The sequence below is a fragment of the Mustela nigripes genome, chromosome 13 (genome assembly GCF_022355385.1).
Source record: "Mustela nigripes isolate SB6536 chromosome 13, MUSNIG.SB6536, whole genome shotgun sequence".
NCBI classification, from domain to species: domain Eukaryota; kingdom Metazoa; phylum Chordata; class Mammalia; order Carnivora; family Mustelidae; genus Mustela; species Mustela nigripes.
The window spans coordinates 107,363,913-107,388,701 of NC_081569.1; the positions used below are offsets into that span (position 1 = coordinate 107,363,913).

Genomic DNA, 24,789 nt, shown 5'->3' on the forward strand with positions numbered 1-24,789 from the left:
ACTGTGAACTTCCATGTCACTACAACTTTAGCTTTCTTAACTTCTTGGGTTTTTTGTTTTTTTTTTTTTAAGCTTCCTTGGTCATTTATGCACGTCTTATCTCCCCTACTAAAGTTCTTAGTTCCTTTGAGTGGGATTCCATATGATTCATCTTTGATTGCTCCTTAAAACCTTCCACTCTGTTTACACAAGGACAACCCACACATGATCAAAGGTGGGAAATATCTCTTGTGACAGGAGGACCAGAGAAGAATTATCACTGGAAAAAGAGAATGGAGAAAACAGGACTATTTTCTAGTCTTCCAGTGAAATCCATTCATTCAGTGAATAGTTACTGAGGGTTGAGTGAGTCCAAGGGGTTTGCTGTTTAGAATGTTTGCTTCCTCTCAACAGTCATATGTTGAAACCTAACCTACAAGATAATACTGTTAGGAAGTAGGGCCTTTGGGCAGTGTTTAGATCATGAGTGTAGAGCTTCATGAAAGAGATTTGTGCCCTTATAAAACAGATGTTTCTCTCTCTCCCCATCCTCATGATTTAATCACTGCCCAAAGGCCCCACTTCCTAACACCATCATCTTGGAGGTTAGATTTCAGCATAGGAATGTTCACAACTTCTCCTGAGAGCTCCTTTGCTTCCTTTGGCCATGTGAGGATTCAGTGAAAAGTCAGTGATCTTCAACTGTAACAGGGTTCTCACCGGCCTCCAGAACTGTGAGGAGTAAAGGTTTGTTATTTATAAGCTCCCCAGTTTATGCTTTTTTTCTTAAAGAAGCTTGAACAGACCAGGACAATGTTATTCTAAGAACTGTAGGTGATACAAATATTCCAGAATGTGGTGCCTACCATCAACAGCCCCCTGTATGAGCTACTCACACAGTCAGCTGTTTACTGAGCAAAACATGATTGAAAACTAAATAGAATGTTTACTGGCCATTTAATGTGTTCTGGGCCACCATTACCTTTTCTTTCCATGAATTGTTTCTAGCTTGATAATCTGTATCCAGACTATACTGCTCCCCAAAGGAACCTCAAATTTGGCCTCTGAAAAACTGTGCTCCAAATGATTCATCATATGTTCTCCAAATGCCTCCTCCTCCTTAATTCCCCGCTCAGTGTCCCAAACCAATCCCTAGAGGTCACTTGTCACTTCCAACCTTATCCACACATCCAGTCTGACTCAGTTCTTTTCTTTCTTTAAATTTCCACTATGGAAACTTTGAACATGTACAAAAGTAAAGAGAATAGTATAATGATGCCCAAGTATCTGCTGTTGGGTTCCCTGGGAAGTAGACCTGAGATGGAGACTGCAGGTCATGTATTAGTGTGTTAAGGGACAACATGAGAAAGCAAAAAAGCAAAAGTGAGTGAGAAACAGAGCTGAGATGCAGTCCCAAAAAATGTCTTCAGCAGCCATGTGCGGAGCTCTGGACCTGGGATGGTCCTTGAGAGTTGTCCCAAGTTACAGAGAGGGCTGGGGCCTTTACGCCACCACACTGATCAATCATTGGAGGGGGGAGTTGTGCCTTTAAAAGCATGTCCAGAAAAATGGCACTATGAGGAGCTCCATGGACTTGCTCCCCAGTGAAACAACTACAGTTGGCAAGAATTAAAAAAATATATATATCCCATTTAAAGTTTCTTGAAATTGGCTGAAGAGAATACAACAGATGAAGAAAATTTTATTTAAGAAAGTATACTAAATCTTGGTAAGAATAACAAGAGTTAGTGACACCACCTGCGCCATAACTTGCTGCCTCCCCTACCCTGCTCAGTATGACAAAAGCTCAACTCCAGGTAGGTGTGGCCCAATAAAAGGCTATGGTACCTCTCTGGGAGGGCCAGGCTGCCAGCACTTCTTATTCTCTTTAACTTCATGTTGCAAAGGCTAAATTCCAGGTAAGTACAGCCTGAAGACTGGAGACATTGGGAACTCCTTTCTTCCTTTCAGAGACTATTCATAGGACAGGCTCTATCCCAGGTGCAGCAGGCCAAGAGTGCTCAGATCCCAGTGGCTTTCATCCCCACTCTCATGTAAGCTGGGAGTTCCATGCCAGCAGAGGCAGCTTGAGAAGGAAGAGACTATAGCCACCCCACACCCCCCACCCACGACTCTGCTCCTATAGCAGAGGTATCATTCTGAGAGAAGTGGGCCCCTGTCTCCATCCCCAACTCCACAGCAGTCGCTCAGAAATTTCTCCCAGGGGGAGAGAAAGTCCATTAGAACAGAGAACTCTGACGCTCTCCCCACAAGAATGGATTTTATTTGGAAGAGTGTGAGAAGATTCAAACCCAAAGGTGCTCTTGAAAACAATGGATGTTCTCATGATAAGTAATTAAGAGGAGGCTGGTAGCTCCATGGCAGCAAGAAGTTAAACTGCAGACCAATGAGTTTGGCAGGGTTGGGGTGGGGGGGACCTGTGGGGGGAAGCCAAGGAAAGAGACAACTAGGAGAAGCCCTCTTGAGATCTGAGCAAGCCTCAAAGCCTATCTCTGCAAAGGAGCTGAAATGTAATTGGATTATCTTGTGTCCCCAGGATACTGTCAAGAGCAACAACAGGTAGTTACGAGCCCAATAGCTGGATGTAATAACAACAAAGTCAGGCTCTTTAATGGAGAGATGTGGAAAAGAGACAGCCAAAGAAAGCCTTGCTAAAACCACTCTCATCCTAGGTAACTGTGTGCAAAGTTACCTGGGATGTACCCTCTGAGTAGCTACTTAAAGAGTCTTCACCTCTTTGGTGAAATGGACCTCACTAAAATAGTCCAGTCAGGTCACTAAACAAATAAACAAGGAAACAAAAAAAAAACCAACCAGCCCCATGGGAAAGGGGGAGCAATCAGTATTCAGAATCGCTACAATAAATTTTATATACTAGCAGTAAATATTTTCTATTTTAACAGGTACAGAGCTATACAATTGTGTATTGGCTTAAATTAGGCCCGCACATTTGATATGGCACAGAAGTGACTTTTTATTTTTTATTCTTTAAAAATTTATTTATTTATTTGACAGAGATCACAAATAGGCAGAGAGGCAGGCAGAGAGAGGGGGAGGGGAGCAGGCTCCCTGCTGAGCAGAGAACCAGATGCAGGGCTAGATCCCAGGACCCTGGGATCATGACCTGAGCGCAAGGCAGAGGCTTAACCCAGAGCCACTCAGGTGCCCCAAAAGTGACTTTTTAGATCATTAGGGAAAGGATGGACTATTCAATCGAAGGTGCTAGAAAATTACACATTTGGAAAATACATATACATATATATATATATGGCTATATATATGCAAAAAAGTGAAATTGGTTCCTTAACTCATACCACACATAGAAATAATTTTTAGATAGATACAGTGAATCCAAAGTGAAAGGCAATACTTTTGGACTTTTGGAATAAATTTGTAGCAACAATGTTGGCAGTTCAACAAAGATTATGCACCTCTTCCATAGATAGGAGTTGTTGTGGGGAAGAGGTTGCCCAGTTAGGGACATTTCCCAGGTCTCTTTGCCTCGGGGGAGGACTATGTGAGAGACTTTTGGATAATAGGATATGGACTGAAATAGTGCACACCAGTGCTTCTTGAACTGTCTGTGGTAATGGACAATTTGTCTCCAATTTATTATGGATCAATACTTCTGTAAACGAAAACAAATAAATTACCAGAAAATTGATATTTTAAAAAGTCAGACCAAATCCAAGCCCGTTTTTTATTATTAGATTTAACAGACATAAAATTACATTGCCAGATTGCTGTTAAAAGTTTACAAGTACTTATTCTTAATTTTTGTACTACTGAGTAATGGGAAGGCAATAAATAGTTCGTGGACCAGCAGAGGTTAGCAGACTACCCACTAAGTGTACACCACTTTTGACGTGGCTCATAACAATCTCTCATGCAATATTTTGCATTCTTTCTTCCCCTATGTTCAGGGTGGCTTTAAAAATCAATGGCTGGGGGCGCCTGGGTGGCTCAGTGGGTTAAGCCACTGCCTTCGTCTCAGGGTCCTGGGATCGAGCCCCGCATCAGGCTCTCTGCTCAGCGGCGAGCCTGCTTCCTCCTCTCTCTGCCTGTCTCTCTGCCTGCTTGTGATCTCTGTCTGTCAAATAAATAAATAAAATCTTTTTAAAAAATTAAAAAAATAAAAATCAATGGCTGAAGACCACAGAGGCTTTATCAGTCTGGGTCCCTGGATGACTTCTCAGAGCAGAACACTTTCCGCCCCATCTGGCCATCAATTGAACCTAACGTGAAAAGTAAAAAATTCTTTCGTGTTAAGCTACCGATCATTTAAGTTTATTAAGTCACAGTACTGGCATTAGCTTAGCTAATAATGAAATATAGGGAACATATTTATAGACAAAAACCCTTACTGGAAAATATTTTAAAAATTGACTACACTAGAAATAAGGGTCTCTGTACATCAAAAATCACCATAAAGTAAACAAAAATAAATCAGACTGGGGAAAGGTATTTATAATACATATAACATACACCAATTTTGTATTCAGATATAAGGTGATGCTACCAATCAATACGAAAAAGGTGAACAACCCAACTGAAACATGGGTAAAATATATGAACAGGCATTTCACAGTAGAGGAAATAGGAAAAAAAATGGAATTTAAGAAGATGCACAACTATGTTAAGACCACGATTAGATATCGAATTTCTGATATGATATGGCTGAATTTGGAACTGCCATACACTGATAGTGAAGTGAAAATTAGTTCAACCATGCTAGAAAAAAAATTTGACATTATCTTTTAAAGTTTTTCATTTGTACCCATTATCATCTAACAATTCTACTCTACGATGTACCGCTGTAACATGTAAGTAGAATTGCCAACTTTGGCAAACAAGAATAAAGGACATCCTTTAAAATACACTTAAACTGTGTTTAAGATAAACAATGAGTAATTTTAAAAATTTTTCTGAAATTCAAGTTTAATTTGGCCTCATCTACTTTATCTGGAAATCCTACAAATAAGAGGAGCCATGTACAAAAGTGTTTACAGTAGCATACTGTTTATAAATATAAAACCTAGAACCCACCTAAATTTGTATGGAGGAAATAATGGGTAAACTATATATTCACACAACAGAACATTAGGCAGCAGTGAAAATGAATGAACTACAGCTATGCATAAATCATAGGGACATTATTTAAGGTCAAAATTAATTCAAAGACCTTATGTTAGAAATTTTAAAAAAAAAAGGTAAAGTAAAAATGTAAAAGAAGGGGAGTTGTACCCAGCTGGCTCAGTTGGTAAAGCATGCCATTCTTGATCTCTGGGCCATGAGTTCAAGCTCCAAGTTGGGCATAGAACTTACTTAAAAAAAATTGCAATACCACTTTCATAAGACTCAAAACTAACCACAACTAGACAATATATTGTTTTGAGATCCATACACATGTCATAAAGTATATACCATATATATGGTGTGTACAAAAGTGTTCACAGAAGCGCATATATGCATATATATACATATATACATATATACATATATATATACATATATATGCGCTCCTGTGAACACTTTTGTATATGGCTCGTCTTATTTGTATATTTACATATCTTGTATATACAATTTGTATCTTGTATATACAAGAGAACGAGAAGCAAAACAAGGTAGTTGTTACTAAGGAAGTGGTAGAGCAGGGGACTAGGTTAGAGGAAGCGGTCACAGATTAATGTGACAGAGTTGGTAGTGTTCCTGTCCTACACAGGTAGAGGTACACAAATATTCGTTTCATTGCTATGCTTCTTATCTCAGATATGTTACATAAGGTTTTCTGTATACATAAAATATTACATAAAATTTAAAAGATAGATCGACAATCAGGAAACTTAAGTGAGTTGAACAGATCTACAGACACATAGTCTAATGCTTTCTATTATATTGAGATACCTCTCCTAAAGAATAAATACAGGATGCTTTGCACCCTGAAAATGGTGAAAAGTACAAAATACAGCTCCCTATCTAGCTCCAGGAAAAAGCTAGGAGATGGAGTGTACAGAGAACCAATTAAGCCAAATAATCGATAAATACAAATAAATGCTTTCAGCTAAGTACTGTGTTAGATTATTATGAATATAGGGGATGGGTGGCGGCAGGGAGATGTTCTCAAGTTTCTCAACTTGTAGTTGCAGAAGACTGCTACGGTTAAAATGAGAGACATACATTAGACACTATATATTGTGGTTGTAGACTGTGACATTATGAGCCCAGTCCTTTTCCTAGTAAACCGTCTTTAGCTCCTGTTTCCAAGAGGAGGTAGGTGAGGAGGGGGAACTGTTCTTCCCTGGCTACAGAGTTGACTTGTCACACTCGGGTCACTTTAAAGGAAAGTGACAGTAAGGGTAAAGCCAATTTACACAAGCCAGCCTAATACACTCCTAAAATACTTCTTGGGCTCACAGGACACTTGACATACAAACCTCTTCAGTGAAATTTAAAGAACTGACCTTAGATCCCTCTGTTAAGGAGAGCTGAGGAGGTAAAATGAACTGGCATTCACTCATGCGCAGTAAACAATACCACGGTTCGCACGAGTCCGGCTGGAGGCGGAGCTAACGGGCCCGGATAATACGTCACGGAGCGTAAGTGCGTCACTTTTCGAGGCGGAACGTCCGGTCCCGGTTTCCTCGGCGACAGCGGCGGGCTGGTCCGCGTGTGGTGTCTGGGCTTCGCAGGCATGGGGACTCCTCCAGGCCTGCAGACTGACTGCGAGGCGCTGCTCAGCCGCTTCCAGGAGACGGACAGTGTGCGCTTCGAGGACTTCACGGAGCTCTGGAGGAGTATGAAGTTCGGGACCATCTTCTGGTGGGTGTTTCTACTCGGCTGCCCGCCTCTCTCTGGTCGGGGGGGCGTGGGGGGAGGGTCGTAGGAAGCTGCTCACTTCTCCAACGCCTCGCAGCACCTGGGAAGGGCTGAGAAAGGCGGCGGTCTCAGAAAGCTGCCCCCAGCTCTGCCGGGCCTCCTTCCTTGCGGCTGCATCCTTTTGCGGCATCCTCCTCAGTGTTATTTCTGCCCGGCCGTCCTTCTCAGCCCCCCTCTCTGGGCCCTCTGCCTGGTACCGGCTTACCCTCCCTGCAGTGGTGTTCTCTTAGAACCTCGTGTTTGAAAACAAAACGAACACCTAGACAAGGACAAACGCCTGCACGGAGGAATTCATTTTTTATAGGACCACCAAAGTTGCCTTTCTAAAGTGCAAATTTTGATCCTGTCACTCCCTTGCTTACCACTCCAGTGGTTTCCACTGCCCTTAGGATAAAGCTCAACTTCCCTAATTCCCCAATTCCCTAATATGCCTGGCAAGACCCTCCGTGACCGGCCTCAGCCCATCTCAGCGACTTGATCTGCCGTTCCCCTCCATGCCCTCACTTGCTCCATTCTGCCTGTGGCCCTCTTCAGGCGTTTCAAAAGCCCGGAGCTTTCCCCCAGCTCTTTCTTCTGCCAGGTCACCTTCGACTTCACTCGGTTTTAAGCTCAAATGACATTTCTTTAGGGAAGCCTTCCTTTGCCCTCCTAAAGTAAGGCGTTCAGACTCTGTTTTTCCTAGAGCACTCTTCTTACTTTATCTGTGGGCTTTTACCACAGGGTATTGTGAAGTGTAGTAGAGTGGCTCCTGAGCCCCACTGCCTGATTTGGAGTGAGTCCCCAGAGTAACCTGACTTTGGGGGGAAGTTTGCCTGAGCTTCTGTATCTATAGAATGGAGACAGTGATAATACTTCCCATTGTAGTTCTGAGGGTTAAATGAGCTAATATATGTTAAGTGCTCAAGGACTCTGTAACTATTCATCATCATTATTATTATTGCTTTAAATTTTTCCCTCAGCTGGAGAGAGCTCTGAGGACAGTGACTGGATGAATTTAGTATCCGTTGGCATAACATACATAATAGTGAAAAAGCTAAATAATTGGATTCTAAATAATTGGATTCAAATAATTGGACTGAATTCTTGTGATTCAAGCTCTGTGTTTTCCTGAATAAAAAGTAAAAGTTCTCTTTTTTGTCGTAATATAATAATTACTTACATAGTTTGTACATTGCATGGTTTGAAGATAGAGAGCTATTTGTTGTACAGTTAATGAAAGTAAAGGAACTAATTTTGTTTTTTTGAAGATTTTATTTATTTGACAGAGAGAGAGAGAGAGAGAGCACAAGCAGGGGTGCGCCAGGCAGAGGGAGAGAGAGAAGCAGGTTTTCCTGCAGAGCAGGGAGCTGGATGTGGGGCTCCATCCCAGGACCTTGGGATCATGACCTGAGCTGAAGGCAGTGGCTTAACCAACTGAGCCACCCAGGCACCCCAGGAACTCATTTTTTAATGGCTACTAAATGTGATGTGTTTATAGCTTAATGTATTTAATCCATAGAAGAACTCTGAAAAGCAAGTATATAATTATCTTTGTTTTTTAAAAGGGGACATTGAGGCTTGAGGTTAAGTAATCTCCACGATCAAACCACTAGTAGGTGGTAGAGCAGATAATGAGAACTGTATGTCTGTCTGCATCCAAAACCTGTGGTCTTTCAGTGCATCTCTCCTGAGAAGTGGCAGTTAAGGAAAATTTTGCTGGGGTTACCTCAATATTTAGCTAATGAAGAAAAACTAAAATGAGAAAAAAAGTGAGGACGACTTGAAGAATGATGTTACTTCTTTAGAAATTGCTTTGGTTGCTAATACAACAGTAGGTATTTTGCATTCTTTTAGTATATTTATTATTTGAAGTGTGTAGGCTTTGGGAGTATAGAGCAGTTGCTTTCCTGCTCTGCACCCTCTTTACTTTGGTGAGCTTTACCCTGCAGAATTGAGAGGAAGTCATGGGTTAGGTTGTGTTGTGGTTCTCTAACTTTTTCACCTAGATGTCTCAAAGACAAATGAGGGGTACGGTGAATCCCTGAGAGTATTGAGGAAATCTCCATTCTACGTAAAATGCGTTTGATTTTTGTATTTTATTCTGTAATATAACCATGATTATTTTAATATTTAAAAAAATTTTTTTTAAAGATTTCTTATTTATTTATTGTCAGAGAGAGAGCAGGCAGAGTCACAGGCAGAGGCAGAGAGAGAAGCAGGCTCCCTGCTGGACAAGGATCCCCATGCGGGACTCGATCCCAGGACCTCGGGATCATGACCTGAGCCGAAGGCAGTGGCTTAACCGACTGAGCCACCCAGGTGTCCCTTTAATATTTTAAATGTTTAAAATTTTTACCTGGGAATAATTTGTAACCTCTCCCTTTTTGCTCGCCAATTCAACAAGTAAATTTGATGCTTTAGAAAGAGCACTATGTTTACCTACTATATGCCTGTGCCTCAGGGTAAGAAGCACAGTGGAAAATTAGGTCATGCTTGATCATGAAAGGATCAGATGTGGACTGCCTCTTCAGTTTCTAGCAGCTGCTAGAATATACATCTTCTAATTTTTGTTCATTACTTGTTTACTGAGAGTCCTAATATATTTTCTCTTTGTTTCCTAGTGGTAGAATGAGAAATTTAGAAAAGAACAAGTTTACAAAAGAAGCAATAGCTTTGGCTTGGCAATATTTTTTACCTCCATACACCTTCCAGATCAGAGTTGGTGCTTTGTATCTGCTATACGGATTATATAACACCCAACTGTGTCAACCAAAGCAAAAGGTAATACTTGTTTTCCCTCAGCAACATAGGAAATAGGTACAAGATTTTTACAACAAACTGATTTTAATAGGAATGCCAGTGTTTCAAAAATATAATACATTTGTGAAGATTTACCTTTAGTAACAACTTTTTAACTTTTGTTTGTAGATTAGAGTTGCCCTGAAGGATTGGGATGAAGTTTTAAAATTTCAGCAAGATTTGATAAATGCACAACATTTTGATGCAGCATATATTTTTAGGAAACTACGACTAGACAAAGCATTTCACTTTACAGCTATGCCCAAATTGGTATGTTGTCTAAAATAGATCATTTTTCAAAATGAGAACTAATGCTTTATTGTTCATAAAGCACCTCAATCTCCATGAAGTGGAAAAGATACCATGTAATTTCTCATACTTCTGGAAAGGTTTCTTAAAATAGGAGAAAATGCTAATTACCTTTCTTTTGCAAACAATTTAGTCTTTGCTTTTAAATGCAGTGTTTCTAAATGCCGTCTATTAAATTGTTAGAAGAAATTAGATTAGGCATCTGCCATTTGCTTATTTCCCTTTTCAGACACTAGGTTACTGAAAGAGGACCAAGGAATTTTAATGTCAGTTGGTGAAAAGTTGAAACCTCCACTAATAAAATTTATTTCTTCAGTCTTAATGACTGATGAGACACTAGATTGAAAGAGCATTAAGTCCTAATTCTGGTTCTGACATCAGCTGGCAAATCATGTAACGCGTCTGAATATCATCTAAAGTTAGAAGCATATGGCATGGCATCTTAAAGGTTATTTTAAAATTTTAGTAGTCTTTGGGAAATGGATTATCTAAAAAATATCCTTTAAAAGACATTCATTATCATCTAGCTATCATATAGGATGAAGAAGAAAATTCAGCGAGCTGAAGTTACAGAAGAATTTAAGGACCCAAATGATCGTGTAATGAAACTTATCACTTCGGATGTATTAGAGGTAAATTTGTTTTTTCTGCCCTTGAAATTAAAAAAAATTGTTATTATTAACTATATATTGAAGTTATACCTTCATCTATGGGGTACTGAAGTTGTTTCTAATGAATTTAACTGTTGATAGAATGCTTATTTTTTCTCCAAAGTAACAGAAATAATACACCCTAATATATGAAAATTTATGGAATAAATCTGGAAACTCAGAAGCAAAAAGATGTAGAAGACTGTATTTGAACTTGGGTATTTAGATTCAAATACTGAAACCACCATTTGTATTTGACTTTAGATAGGTCATAAAACAAAAATTTAGGGCACCTGGGTAGCTCAGTGGGTTAAAGCCTCTGCATTAGGTCATGATCCCAGGGCCCCGGGATCAGGCCCCACATGGGGCTCTCTGCTCAGTGGGGAGCCTGCTTCCTCCTCTCTCTGCCTGCCTCTCTGCCTACTTGTGATCTCTGTCTGTCAAATAAATAAAATCTTTAAAAAAATAAAATGTGTTCATTTCCTAAGTTCCCTTTTACATGTTTATTTAAAAACTTACTGAATAACAATGAGGCTATTCTGATAAAAATTTGAAATCAAGAATTATGGATAAGAGGTACACTCTTTTTTTTATTTTTTTATTTTTTCAGTGTTCCAAGATTCATTTTTTGTGCACCATACCCAGTGTGCCATGCAATACATGCCCTCCTTAATACCCACCACCAGGCTCATCTAACCCTGCACCCCCCTCCCTCCAAAACCCTCAGTTTGGGGCGCCTGGGTGGCTCGGTGGGTTAAGCCGCTGCCTTCAGCTCAGGTCATGATCTCAGGGTCCTGGGATTGAGTCCCGCATCGGGCTCTCTGCTCAGCAGGGAGCCTGCTTCCTCCTCTCTCTCTCTCTGCCTGCCTCTCTGCCTACTTGTGACCTCTCTCTGTCAAATAAATAAATAAAATCTTTTAAAAAACAAAACAAAACCCTCAGTTTGTTTGTCAGAGTGCACAGTCTATCATGGTTCGTCTTCCCTTCTAATTTCCCCCAATTCACTTTTCCATTCCTACTAATGTCCCCCATGTTATTCCTTATGCTCCACAAGTAAGTGCAACCATACAATAATTAACTCTCTCTGCTTGACTTATTTCACTCAACATAATCTCCTCCAGTCCCGTCCATGTTGATACAAAAGTTGGTATTCATCTTTTCTGATGGAGGCATAATATTCCACTGTATATATGGACCATATCTTCTTTATCCATTTGTCTGTTGAAGGGCATCTTGCCTCTTTCCACAATTTAGCAATTGTGGCCATTGTTGCTAGGAACATTGGGCTATAGATAGCCTATCTTTTCACTACATCTGTATCTTTGGGGTAAATACCTAGTAGTGCAATTGCAGCGTTATAGGGTACCTCTATTTTTAATTTCTTAAAGAATCTCAAGACTGTTTTCCAAAGTGGCTGCACCGACTTGCATTCCCACCAACAGTGTAAAAGGGTTCCCCTTTCTCCACATCTTCTCCAACACTTGTTGTTTCCTGTCTTGTTAATTTTGGCCATTCTAACTGGTGTAAGGTGGTATCTCAATGTGGTTTTGATTTGAATTTCCCTGATGGCTAATGATGATGAGCATTTTTTTATGTGTCTGTTAGCCATTTGTATGTCTTCTTTGGAGTAGTGCCTGCTCATGTCTTCTGCCCATTTTCTGACGTGGTAATCTATTTTTTGAGTCTTGAGTTTGAGGAGTTCTTTACAGATCTTGGATATCAGCCCTTTGTCTGTGGTATCCTTTGCAAATATCTTCTCCCATTCTGTGGGTTGCCCCTTTGTTTTGTTGACTGTTTCCTTTGCTGTGCAGAAGCTTTTGATCTTGATGAAGTCCCAAAGGTTCATTTTTGCCTTTGTTTCTTTTGCTTTTGGAGACATGTCTTGAAAGAAGTTGCTGTGGCCAATGTTGAAGAGGTTACTGCCTATGTTCGCCTCTAGGATTTTGATAGATTTCTGCTTCATGTTGAAGTCTTTTTCTGTTTTGAGTTTCTCTTTGTGTGTGGTATAAGAAAATGGTCAGGATTAATTCTTCTAAACATAGCTGTCCAATTTTCCCAGCACCATTTTTTGAAGAGACTGTCTTTTATTTTTTCCTGCTTTGTTGAAGATTATTTGACCACACAGTTGCAGGTCCATGTGTGGGCTCTCTGTTCTGTTCCACCGGTCTGTGTGTGTGTGTTTGTGCCAGTACCATGCTGTCTTGGTGATCACAGCTTTGCAGTAAAGCTTGAAATCAGGAAACGTGATGCCCCCAGTTTTTTCTTTTTCAACATTTCATTAGCAATTTGGGGTCTTTTCTAGTTCCATACAAATTTCAGGATTGTCCTAGCACTTTGAAAAATGCTGGTGGAATTTTGATCGGGGTGGCATTGAAAGTATAGATTGCTCTAGGCAGTGTAGACATATTAACAATGTTTCTTCTGATCATGAGCATGGAAAACTTACCATCTTTTTGTGTCTTCAATTTCTTTCATGAGTGTTCTGTAGTTCCTTGAGTACAGATCCTTTGGTTAGGTTTATTCCCAGGTATCTTATGGTTTTTGGTGCTATAGTAAATGGAATTGATTCTCTAATCTCCCTTTCTGTGTTTTCATTGTTAGTGTGTAGGAAAGCAACTGATTTCTATGCATTGATTTTGTATCCAGCCACATCACTGAATTGCTGTATGAGTTCTAGTAGTTTGGGGTTGGAATCTTTTGGGTTTGCCATATAAAGGATCATGTCATCTGTGAAGAGAGAGAGTTTGATTTCTTCTTTGCCAATTTGAATATCTTTTATTTCTTTTTGTCTGATCGCTGTTGCTAGGACTTCCAGTACTATGTTGAACAACAGTGGCGAGAGTGGGCATCCTTGTCCTGTTCCTGATCTCAAAGGGAAGGCTGTCAGCTTTTCTCCACTGAGAATGATTTTCACTGTGGGTTTTTCATAGATAGGTTTTATGAAGTTGAGGAATATTCCCTCTATCCCTATACTTTGAAAAGTTTTAATCAGGAACGGATGCTGTATTTGGTTAAATGCTTTTTTTGCATCAATTGAGAAGACCATGTGGTTCTTCTCTCTTCGCTTATTGATTTTTTCTGTCTCACTGATTGATTTCCAAAAACTGAACCACCCTTGCATCCCAGAGGTAAATCCCACCTGGTCATGGTAGATAATCTTCATAATGTACTGTTGGATCCTGTTAGCTAAGATCTTGAGAATCTTGGCATCCATATTCATCAAGAAAATTGGTCTGAAATTCTCCTTTTTGATGGGATCTTTGCCTGGTTTGGGGATCAGGGTAATGCTGGCTTCATTGAAAGAGTCTGGAAATTTTCCTTCTGTTTCCATTATTTTGAAAAAGCTTCAGGAGAATAGGTATTCTTTGAATGTTTGGTAGAATTCCTCAGGGAATCCATCAGGTGCTGGGCTCTTGGTTTTTGGGAGGGTTTTTGATCACTGCTTCAGTGTTGTTACTGGATATTCAGGTTGTCGGTTTCTTCCTGTTTCAGTCTTGGAAGTTTATAGGCTTCCAGGAATGCATCCATTTCATCTAGGTTGCTTAACTTATTGGCATATAACTGTTGAATAGTAATTTCTGATGATTGTTTCTATTTCCTTGGTGTTAGTTGTGATCTGTCCTCTTTCACTCATAATTTTATTAATTTGGGTCCTCTCTCTTTTCTTTTGGATTAGTTTAGCCAGTGGTTTATCAATCTTATTGATTCTTTCAAAGAACAGCTTTTAGTTTCGTTGATGTGTTCTACTGTATGTCTAGTTTGTAACTCATTGATCTCTGCTCTGATCTTGATTATTTCCCTTCTTGTGCACGGGTTGGCTTAATTTGTTGATTTTCCAGTTCTTTAAGGTGTAAAGAGAGCTGGTGTGTTCTGGATTTTTCAGTTTTTTTTGAGTGAGGCTTGGATAGCTATGTCTTTCCCCCTTTGCCATATCCCATAGGTTTTAGACCCATCTGTCTTGATTCTCATTGGTTTCCATGAATTGTTTAAGTTCTTTTTTGATTTCCTGGTTGATCCAAACATTCTTAAGCAGGTTGGTCTTTAGCTTCCAAGTTTTTAATTCCTTCCAAACTTTTTCTTGTGGTTGAGTTCCAGTTTTAAAGCATTGCAGTCTGAGAATATGCAGGGAATAATCTCAGTCTTTTGGTATCAGTTGAGCCCTGATTTGTGACCCAGTATGTGGTCTGTTCTGGAGAAAGTTCCATGTGCACTCGAAAATTATGAATATTCTGTTGTTTTAGGGTGGAAAGTTCTGTATATATCTATGAGGTCCATCTGGTCCAATGTGTCATTCAAAGCTCTTGTTTCCTTATTAATTTTCTGCTTGGATAATCTGTCTGCTACTGAGAGTAGCATGTTAAGATCCCCTATAATTAATGTATTCATATCAATATGGCTTTTTATTTTGATTAACAGTTGGCTTATGTAGTTGGCTGCTCCCATATTGGGGGCATATATATTTATAATTGTTAGATCTTCTTGGTGGATAGACCCTTTACGAATGATGTAGTGTCCTTCTGTATCTCTGACTACAGTCTTTAGTTTAAAATCTGATTTATCTGATATGAGAATCGCTACCCCAGCTTTCTTTTGAGGACTGTTGGCATGAAAGATGATTCTCCATCCCTTCACTTTCAGTCTGGATGTATCTTTTGGTTCCAAATGTGTCTCTTGTAGACAGCATATGGACGGGTCCTGTCGTTTTATTCAGTCTGCAACCTTGTACCATTTTATGGGAGCATTTAGGCCATTCATGTTGAGAGTGATTATTGAAAGATAAGTTTTTATTGACAGCATGTTGCCTGTGAAGTCCTTGCTTCTATAGATTGTCTCTGTGAATTTCTGTTCTATGTCACTCTTGGGTTCTTTCTTATTTTATAGAAGCCCCCCTTAATATTTCTTGTAGTGCTGGCTTGGTGGTCACATACTCTTTTACACCTTGCTGGTCATGGAAGCTTTTTATCTCTCCATCCATTTTGAGTGTCAAACTTGCTGGATAAAGTATTCTTGGCTGCATGTTCTCATTTAGTGCCCTGAATATGTCTTGCCAGCCCTTTCTGGCTTGTCAGGTTTCTGTGGACAGGTCTGATGGTATCCTGATGGACGTTCCTCTGTACATAAGGAATCTCTTCCCCCTAGCTGCACTTAGAACCTCTTGTCTAAAATTATGATTCATGAATTTTGCAATCGAATGTCTGGAGATCTTTCTAGATTTGTTGATCTTGGTGGGTGTCTTTTCTGCCTCCAGGACACAAATGCTTGTTCCATTTCCCAGACTGGGGAAATTTTTATCCAGAGTTTTTTCAACGATATTTTCTAGTCTTCTCTCTTTCTCCATCCCCTCAGGGATCCCAATAATTCTGACTTTGGAATGTTTCATGGTGTCATTTATTTCCCTAATTCTTTTTTCATGGCTTCTAAGCTGTTTGTTCCAGGCCGCCTCTTGATCTTTTCCTCTATCAGTTTGTCCTCTAAATCACTAATTCTGTCTTCTGCCTCGGTTACCCTAGCTGTTAGAGTATTTAGAGGAGTTTGGATCTCATATTGGTTTTCGCCAGCCTAGCCATTGCCTGGATAGTTGTTGCCCTGAATTCCCTTTCTGACATATTGTTTATGTCCATATCCAGCCCAACAGTTCTAGGGAAGAGGGCACAGTCTTTGGATTTTTCCTCTGTTGGGTGTTCCTCCTCCTCGTCATTTCGGTGAGAGGTGGCTAAGGGGATGTATAGCTGACTATATCAACCACGATCTAAGCAAGGTACACCCTTTCCACTGATGTCTTCTGCCCCCCGTAGAGATCCAGAATTGTATAATATTACATCTCAGGCTGATTTTATGGGTGTTCAGAGTGTTCTGGTAGATATTTAGCACACTTTAGGGAACCAGTTGAAACAGGGTCTCCTACTTCTCCGCTTTCTTTTCCCTCCTCCACCTAAGAGGCCAGTTTTTTTGTTTTTTTGTTTTTAAAGATTTCATTTATTTGACAGACAGAGATCACAAGTAGGCAGAGAGGCAGGCAGAGAGAGGAGGAAGCAGGCTCCCTGCTGAGCAGAGAGCCCGATGTGGGGCTCGATCCCAGAACCCTGGGATCATGACCTGAGCCGAAGGCAGAGGCTTTAACCCACTGAGCCACCCAGGCACCCCTAAGAGGCCAGTCTTAAAGTAGCTTTACCATCTAATGTATTTTGGTATTTTATTTCAGTTGTTCAGTATTAAGAAAAAAATCTTTTACATGGATCAGTAGTGAGAGTCATAAAGTTTTACATGCATGGTAAAACACCGCCCTGAGTTTAAAACAATACCCATTATCAGGACTACAACCTAATAATTGATGATGTATTCACATGTTAAAAGAATGAATATATACACACATAAAGGGAGAGAGAATTCTCATGAGCAAGTTAGTCTAACCAGGTACTAGCTTAGGTCAGGTTTTTTAAGATCTTTAATCCTTAGTTTCCCCCTCTTTAATATTAGGATTACCATTCTTATTTCATCCAATTGTAAGAATTGAAACTGAATTATGTCTGAATAATGCTGAGGATGATATGTGGCACATAGTGGACTCTTTACAAATGTTACTTCTTTTTTTTTCCTCAACCGTATTCAATTTTTTCTTGTATCAGGAGTGAAAGAGGGATCAGATTTTCAATTTGCTCAAATGTTTCTCTGTATTTTAGATGCTACCATATTCTAATAGCTTTAGCCTGTCAGATTTCATTTGTTATGTTTATAGTTAAGGTAGCAAATTGATTTTTTTAAAGACATTGATTTATTTGAGAGCGAGGGAAAGAGTGTGTGTATGAGACTGGAGGAGGGGATGAGGGAGAGCGATTCTCAAGCAGACTGCCTACTGAATGTGGAGCGGGTCGTGGGGCTCAATCTCAGGACCTGTGAGATCATGACCTGAGGTGAGGTTAAGAGTCAGATGCTTAACCAACAAATTGATTTTTGAAAGTACTCTGGGTATGCTCTGTAAAATAGCTGTTTTTAAGAAAAAATTGTTAATTTGGGATCCATGGGTGGTGTTCAGAAGGCCCATGTATCCTTTTCCCCCTGCATTGTATGATAAACTCTCATAAATATGGGGGCTTGGTTTGGTTGAGGTACCATAACTACCTTCACATTCTCAAAGGTGTTCATGCTCCAACTCTCACTCCTCCCCACCCCTCACCAAAAGATAAGAATTACTGTGTTAGAAGGAATCTGCTTACTAAATGTCTAGTCATACTACGTAGTATAGTACAGGAGCTAAACAAGATGTTTTTTATAGATTATTTTATTCCTTATAATATCCCTGCCAAATAGGTGTTTTAAACAATTTTTAATTATTTGTTTAACTTCAAGTTTATATTTAGGCTTAGGATGAGGATTCACTGAGGGGAGGTTGTATGAAAGATGGAAATGCAAGGTTCCTGCTGTAAAGAAGGTAGGCAGTCCATGATGGAAGCCCAGTGGAGAGGTTAGCCTTGAGCAGGAGAAGGCATAATTCTTTTGAAACTTGGGGAAAGGAGGTGAAAATGGATTCATATGATTTGTTGTGAAGAAGAGAAATAGACCTGATTAGTCTGAACTTTAAGAAATGGCATTGAGGGTTCAAGGAATTGAGAATAGAGAAAGTTTGGAATAAACACTGTGAAGAACAAAAGGTTTGGGGATAGCAGAAAGGATTGCCAGGAAGTACTGAGGTTAATCCTAAAGAGGCAGAGGATGTTTTAGAACAGCAAGACATTACATTGTTCTTATCCATATTCTTTTAATGAAAAAGACGATTTGAATCCAATTATAATTTTTGGTTGTGGACTTATATGGTGGTGGAATGTTAATTTATTTTTCTTTTTTTTTTTTAAACATTTTATTTATTTATTTGTCAGAGAGAGAGCAAGCGAGAGAGCAAGCACAGGCAGACAGAGTGGAAGGCAGAGTCAGAGGAAGAAGCAGGCTCCCTGCGGAGCAAGGAGCCCGATGTGGGACTCGATTCCAGGATGCTGGGATCATGACCTGAGCCGAAGGCAGCTGCTTAACCAACTGAGCCACCCAGGCGTCCCAATTTATTTTTTCAACATACCTTCTTGAACATGCTTTTTAATTTTGATTTTAAGTTCTTTTTCTGTATGAATTGAAGGTCCTGATGGTGTTGAATTAAAGGTTCCTCTGTTTAAAAAAATTGTGTATGTCAGCAAATAGGTGTGGAAGATTTTAGAGCTGAAGTGATGCATAAAGGCATGTCCTTTTAGGGTGGTTAGGGAGGAGGGTCAGAAGGGCCAAGCTATGGAATGGCTATCCCTAGAAATTTCTGTATGAAGTTATCCTGACTACCTAGGGTCTTTGGCTCGCCACAGATCTGCTTTGAGATCCTTATCCCTCAATACCTCAGTTGACTCTGTCCTGTCCTAGTGTAGTCTTCCACCCATTCTCACTGATAATCCTTACATTTAATACTCCCTTACTTTCCTTCTGCACAAATACTATTAAGTCTGCCCATCAGCACCTGAATTTTTGTTATCATTCTGTCACTCATTAGTTCTAGCTTTGTGGTTAAGGAGGCATAATCAAATGAAAAAAATAGGACCAGAACTTCTAGTTTTGTTGAATCACTATATTGTACAACTGAAACTAATATAACTTTCTATGTTAACTATAATGGAATTTTAAAAAGAAACTTTTGATTTTTAATTTTAACTGTTACTTAAATATGACCTTGAGCCAGTCATTTCTTTTCTGAGTCTTTATATGGTTAAAATAATGGCTATGATATGTTGTGTTTTCAAAATGTGCCAGGAACAATGTTAGATGTTTTATGTTGTTATCTCACTAATAATCTTAGTTACCCTATAAAGAAGGTGATATTTTCCTAATCTTAAAAACAAGGAAACTGGGGTGCCTGGGTGGCTCAGCGGGTTAAGCCTCTGCCTTCGGCTCAGGTCATGATCCCAGAGTCCTGGGATCGAGCCCCACATCGGGCTCTCTGCTCAGCAGGGAGCCTGCTTCCCCCTCTCTCTCTGCCTGCCTCTCTGCCTACTTGTGATCTCTGTCAAATAAATAAATAAAATCTTTAAAAAAAAATGAACAAACAAGGAAACCGAGGTTCCGAGAAGTAATTTCCATAAAGTGCAGTACAGTAAGGTACAGACTGGATTTGAGTGTCCAAGCCTATAAGGTTCTAAGCCCATGCACTTTCTTTTATTTCTTAATTCTTTACCTTTGTATAGTGCTTTACATTTTATAGAACATTCCCATGGTATAAGTACACTTAATACTTTTATACTGGGCTAGATGGCATCATCTCTTCTTTAGTACAGTTGTGCTATTTTGGTTGCATGATTATATTATTTTCAATATACTATACCATATTATTTCTTATTAACTTAGTCATTTTGTGTTGATTTTGCTTATAAGTTTCTCCTCAAAAATGGAAATAAAAAACTCATCTTTTCACTTTTAGGAAATGCTGAATGTTCACGATCATTATCAGAACATGAAACATATAATTTCAGGCGATAAATCCAATCCAGACAAAGCCTTCAGCTTGATAAAGGATGATTTTTTTGACAATATTAAGAACATAGTTTTGGAGCATCAGCAGTGGCACAAAGACAGAAAGGTATGTGACTGCTTGTTGGATACCTCACCATTATATTTGCTTTATACACTAATAAATAGCTGGACTGAGGTGATAAAATTGAGAGGCAGCTTAGTTGAGTGGCTATATGTTTCTAGAGTTACAATTTCGAGGGCTTTATTTTTCTAGCTCTGGCTTTGCCAGTTATCAGCTATGTGATGTTATTTAACCTTACAAACATTTTGTTTTGTAATTATATAATTAAACAATTATTAGTAGCAATTCTATAATATGTGTTAAATAATGCACATTATATATAATATCAGTGTAACTATAATCTTGGTATACCACAGATTTATTATAATCTTTTTAATTTAGCATTTTCCAGAGGTTGCACACTGGCTGTCTTTGGGTCAGATCCTACACACAGGTGTGGTTTCTTTGATACGGTGTTGATCCTAACACTGCTTTAAAATGTTGAATTAATCACTAGAATTTAAATTTTTGTGGCTTCATTTAAAATTGCAGACATCCAACTTCTCTTAAAAGTAAGTGGTTTGGGGGAATGCCTGGGTGGCTCAGTTGGTTAAACATCCAACTCTTGATTTTTGGCTCAGGTCATGATCTCAGGGTTGTGAGATCGAATCCTGTGTTGGGCTGTGGGCTCAGCACAGAATCTGCTTGAGATTCTTCCCCTCTCCCTTTGCTCTTCTTCCCATGCCCATGCCCTTTCTCTCTCTAAAATAAATAAATAAGGCTAAAAAATATTATTAAAAATTCAGTGGTTCGGAAACCCTGGTTCCATTTTTCTGCATGGCAGCAGACTGCCAGGCCTGAGTTGTGGCTTCTTCCGTTGTGATTGGGCATGCTCTTCCTGACTGGGTTTATACATTTACAAATCTCGTCAACACAAATCTTCTGTTTAGTTTTCTGATCCAAATACTGATGCTAGGCTGCCCATTTTCCACAGTAACCTTTTCACCTAGAGAAATCAGCTTTGCTCAATTTAACTTTTAAACCACCATTCCATCTTATTTTAGTAAATCCTTTTAGGAAAAAATAAAAACATAAACAATTTCTGATGACTTACTATGTATCTGATAATGTATTAGTGTTTTCACAAATGCTACATAGGTAGTATTATTTTATATATTGTCTTTTAGAAAGATTTGCTCCCACTTTTTGGCTTTTCATTGTATAAAGGGAGCTGGTTCAAAAAAAAAAGGGCTGGCTCAAAACTTAATTTTAGAAAAGATAAAGAAAGTGATAAACTGATAGTCTTGGAAAAGAGGAAACAATTTGCTTCTTGTACACCCATTTATTTTAATGAGAGACAACACATTTTAGATTGAATACTTTGTTCCAAATGGGTTACACAAATGACCTAAGCAATTCATGTAAAAATCTACTAGATACTCTGTTATAGTGCTTTAATAGTACCTTTTTCTTTTAATAGTATATCTTTTAGTAAGCTCTCTAATTAGCATTACTAAGACCTCTAAAAACCTGAAAGAAAGGAGGATAGACCAATTTTCTTACTGCTGTATGAAGTGTGTGTTTTCCTTCATTAGTTAGGAGGATTCAGACATTAAATTGATAAATTTTAAAACTGTTCTGAAACCTAACTTTGATACTAATGTCAGGTGGTGAACCATGCTGTAGTAATGTGAAGTGATCGTTTAGTTTTGTAGTAACTAAATGATTCTCATTGCTCTAGAATGATTTGCAATTGATTTTTAGTTAATTTGAATTATAAATATATATATTTAACATTTTCGTTCTTTCAGAATCCACCCTTAAAATCAAAAGTTAAAGATGGAGAAGAAAAGAGAGAAGGAAATTCACAAGAATCAGAGGTCAGAAATAATCACTATATGATTATTTATGGGGCAATAATTAAGTTAGCTTTTTTTCGTTTGATATGTGGCTCTGATTCTGTATACAAGTATCATGACCCTTGGTCACTATTATCACAATTATCTCAGACAATTCTGAAACATCAGTTCTCTGAAGAATTAGTTTGTTCTTTTCTGGAAACTGTATGAAAGACACATCAAGTATAGATTGGAAGCGAGGATGGTAAGTGTTTCTGCAGGGAAAGAGGAAGATAACAGTGGAGGGTGCTCTCTGCCCTTACACAGACAGAGCAGAGTTTTTGCATTTTGTCTTTTCTTACTTCTTGTCCGACTTTCAACCAGTGTGGAGGGCTTGCTATTATTTACTGCTTCTGCCTCCACAGAGTTTTTATCTATCTTAGTTGATAAGACAAGGAACCATTTTTGGGCATAGGCAGATGAGGGGGGATGATGGCCTTAATCACCAAGGCTTTCATTCATATGAACCTCTTTAAATCCTAAATAATAACAGTCAGTAGCCATAGGGATGGGATTGTGGACCTGCTATGAGAATGTGGTGTGTTTTTATATGTCTTTGGTCAATATGAGTCCAATGAATGTTAACTACTTTGACCCCTACGTTCTGTCTCTCATCTTATTTCTGATAACAAAATAGTTGGGAATCTATTAATTTCTGTTAATATTTATTTTTTTTCCTCCTTCCTGTTTATGTTTTATCCAGAGATGTGAAAGGGCAGAATCTTTAGCGAGAATAAAATCAAAGGCCTTTTCAGTTGTCGTTCAGGTAAGTTATTTCTTTTATAAGATAATTTAGGAATTGACTGGATGCTTTTTTAACAGTATTTTTATTTTTCATTAGAGTAATACATGAATAGTTTAAAAAGTCTAATAATCCTATAGAGCTTTTTCTCTTTTAGTTATCTCTAATGGTATTTACCTGGAATTTTGATGCCTTTGCTTTTTATTGTCTTCCAGCTTTTAGTATTCCTGATCATGGAAAGTTTTAGGATTTTCTCTCTATCCCTTGAGTTTTGAAATTTATGATAATGTAAGTTGGTGTGGGTCTTTTTTCCATCATTGTCTTTGGCTGTCCTGGCAGGCATTCTTTTGATCAGATAACTTTCATTTCTGAGAATTTTTTGTTTTTTTGTTTGTTTGTTTCTTTGATAGCATTTGCTACATTTTTGCTCCTTCTCTTGAATTTTTATTTTATTTTTCTTTTCTGTTTTCAATCTCTGTTTTCAGGGAGATTGCTTAAACTTTGTCTTCTGAATCATTATATTGAATTTTTTATTTTTGCTGACTTTTTTTTTTAACCCACTGAGCCACCCAGGCGCCCCATGACTTTTTTTTTTTTATTGCTAATGGTTTTTTATTTTCTTCCCTGAATCTTTTCTTTAAAAAATGTCTTTTTTTCCTGATGCAATATCTTTATCTTTTATGTGCTTGAGGATGTTAATAACAGTGTTTTGAAGTTTATGTCTTTTCCCCCAGAGTTGCTGTTTTGTTTATTTTGATCTCTTTCATTTTGGTGGCTTTTTTCAAATGTTTAAAGAGCCTCAGATCATATTTAAGAGTGGTCATGTGGAGATATGACTTTTTAACCTCAGTATTTCTTTTTGTTGGATCTCATCATTTTTACCAGAGAGCAATCTCCATTCCCTTGTCTGGGGAAAAGAAGGGTAAATAGGCTCAACCACCAGTGTTTGGGGAGCCTACAGAGAAAATAATCAAGAGGCTTACCATTCCTTATGCAAGTTTCACTAACTTCTCTATTTTCAGTAAGAGGCTTTGTCCTCTTCCTCAGCTATACCATTCCTCAGGCCTATAGCTTCTCTGGTTTAGCCTCTCCAGAGAGCAAGCCTCCTGTTTTCTGTGGGAGGTCAGCTGTGTAGTTTTGAGGTTGGGAAACGGGACACTAATGCTTTTTTTTAGACCCATTTAGACCCATTTCTAATGATTCTAATTCCTGATCCACTTGAATCAGTTTGGTTTATAGTAACTTTCTCAATACAGGCAATTAGATTTCAGACTTCGTTCTGTTAAGTCAGCTGTCACTCACTGTTCCTACTACCAATTTTTTTTTTTTTTTTTTTTTTTAGCAGCTCCATTGTTTTCTATTATTTCTGTTTTGGAAGTTTATTCAGAAATTTTCTCACTTTCATTTTAGTGGGATTTGAGGGGGGAGAACACGGATAAGTTTATGTGCTTAATCCCATATTTTTTCCTGGATTGTTTTCATGAATATAGGAGTTCCTTTTTCTGTGGGAAATTACTATCATGTTCTAGTTGTAGAAATGAAAAGGAATAAGTAAAAAATTAAAAGTGATTGTAGATTAGTTAAGTGTTACATATTTGTTATCCCACACAGTGAATTGAGCACAAAATATTGTTGAATGAAAGCACCAAGGACAATAAGTTAACTAATCCAAATTGTTTTAAACCAGAACTGCTCACATTATATAGTGCTAATTGATGTTTAGTGTGTATCTTAAAACATGATGAGAATTAAATTGTAATTCCCATAAAGTGTTACAAGAGTGTGTCATAGCATAGCTGCAAGTTTTTTCTTTATTGAGGTGCAATTAAAATATAATGAATGGTAATTTTTTAATAGTTGTTAATACCTGGATTTCAGCATTAGCTGAGAACTCCTGTAAGGACTCTGCTTAAGCAAGTAAGGGAATTCATTGATTGAAATAACTAAAATGTCCTTGTGGTGTTCCTTTGTTTTTCACCTTTTATGTTGCTTTCACTG

General features: G+C 38.5%; 1 protein-coding gene across 2 annotated transcripts in view; it reads left to right on the top strand.

Moving 5' to 3' along the window:
* Window positions 1–6,626: 6,626 nt before the first annotated feature.
* SNAPC1 (small nuclear RNA activating complex polypeptide 1) overlaps window positions 6,627–24,789 on the top strand; it is a 34,856-nt gene continuing 16,693 nt past the window's right edge. The window contains exons 1-7 of one of the 2 annotated variants that reach the window (XM_059373338.1): window positions 6,627–6,819; window positions 9,477–9,636; window positions 9,784–9,924; window positions 10,491–10,595; window positions 20,059–20,217; window positions 21,963–22,031; window positions 22,753–22,815. In XM_059373338.1, the coding sequence (XP_059229321.1) occupies window positions 6,692–6,819; window positions 9,477–9,636; window positions 9,784–9,924; window positions 10,491–10,595; window positions 20,059–20,217; window positions 21,963–22,031; window positions 22,753–22,815 (825 nt within the window). In that variant the 5' untranslated portion in view covers window positions 6,627–6,691. The remainder of the gene's footprint in view (window positions 6,820–9,476; window positions 9,637–9,783; window positions 9,925–10,490; window positions 10,596–20,058; window positions 20,218–21,962; window positions 22,032–22,752; window positions 22,816–24,789) is intronic. The other variant, XM_059373340.1, reaches the window with a different exon arrangement.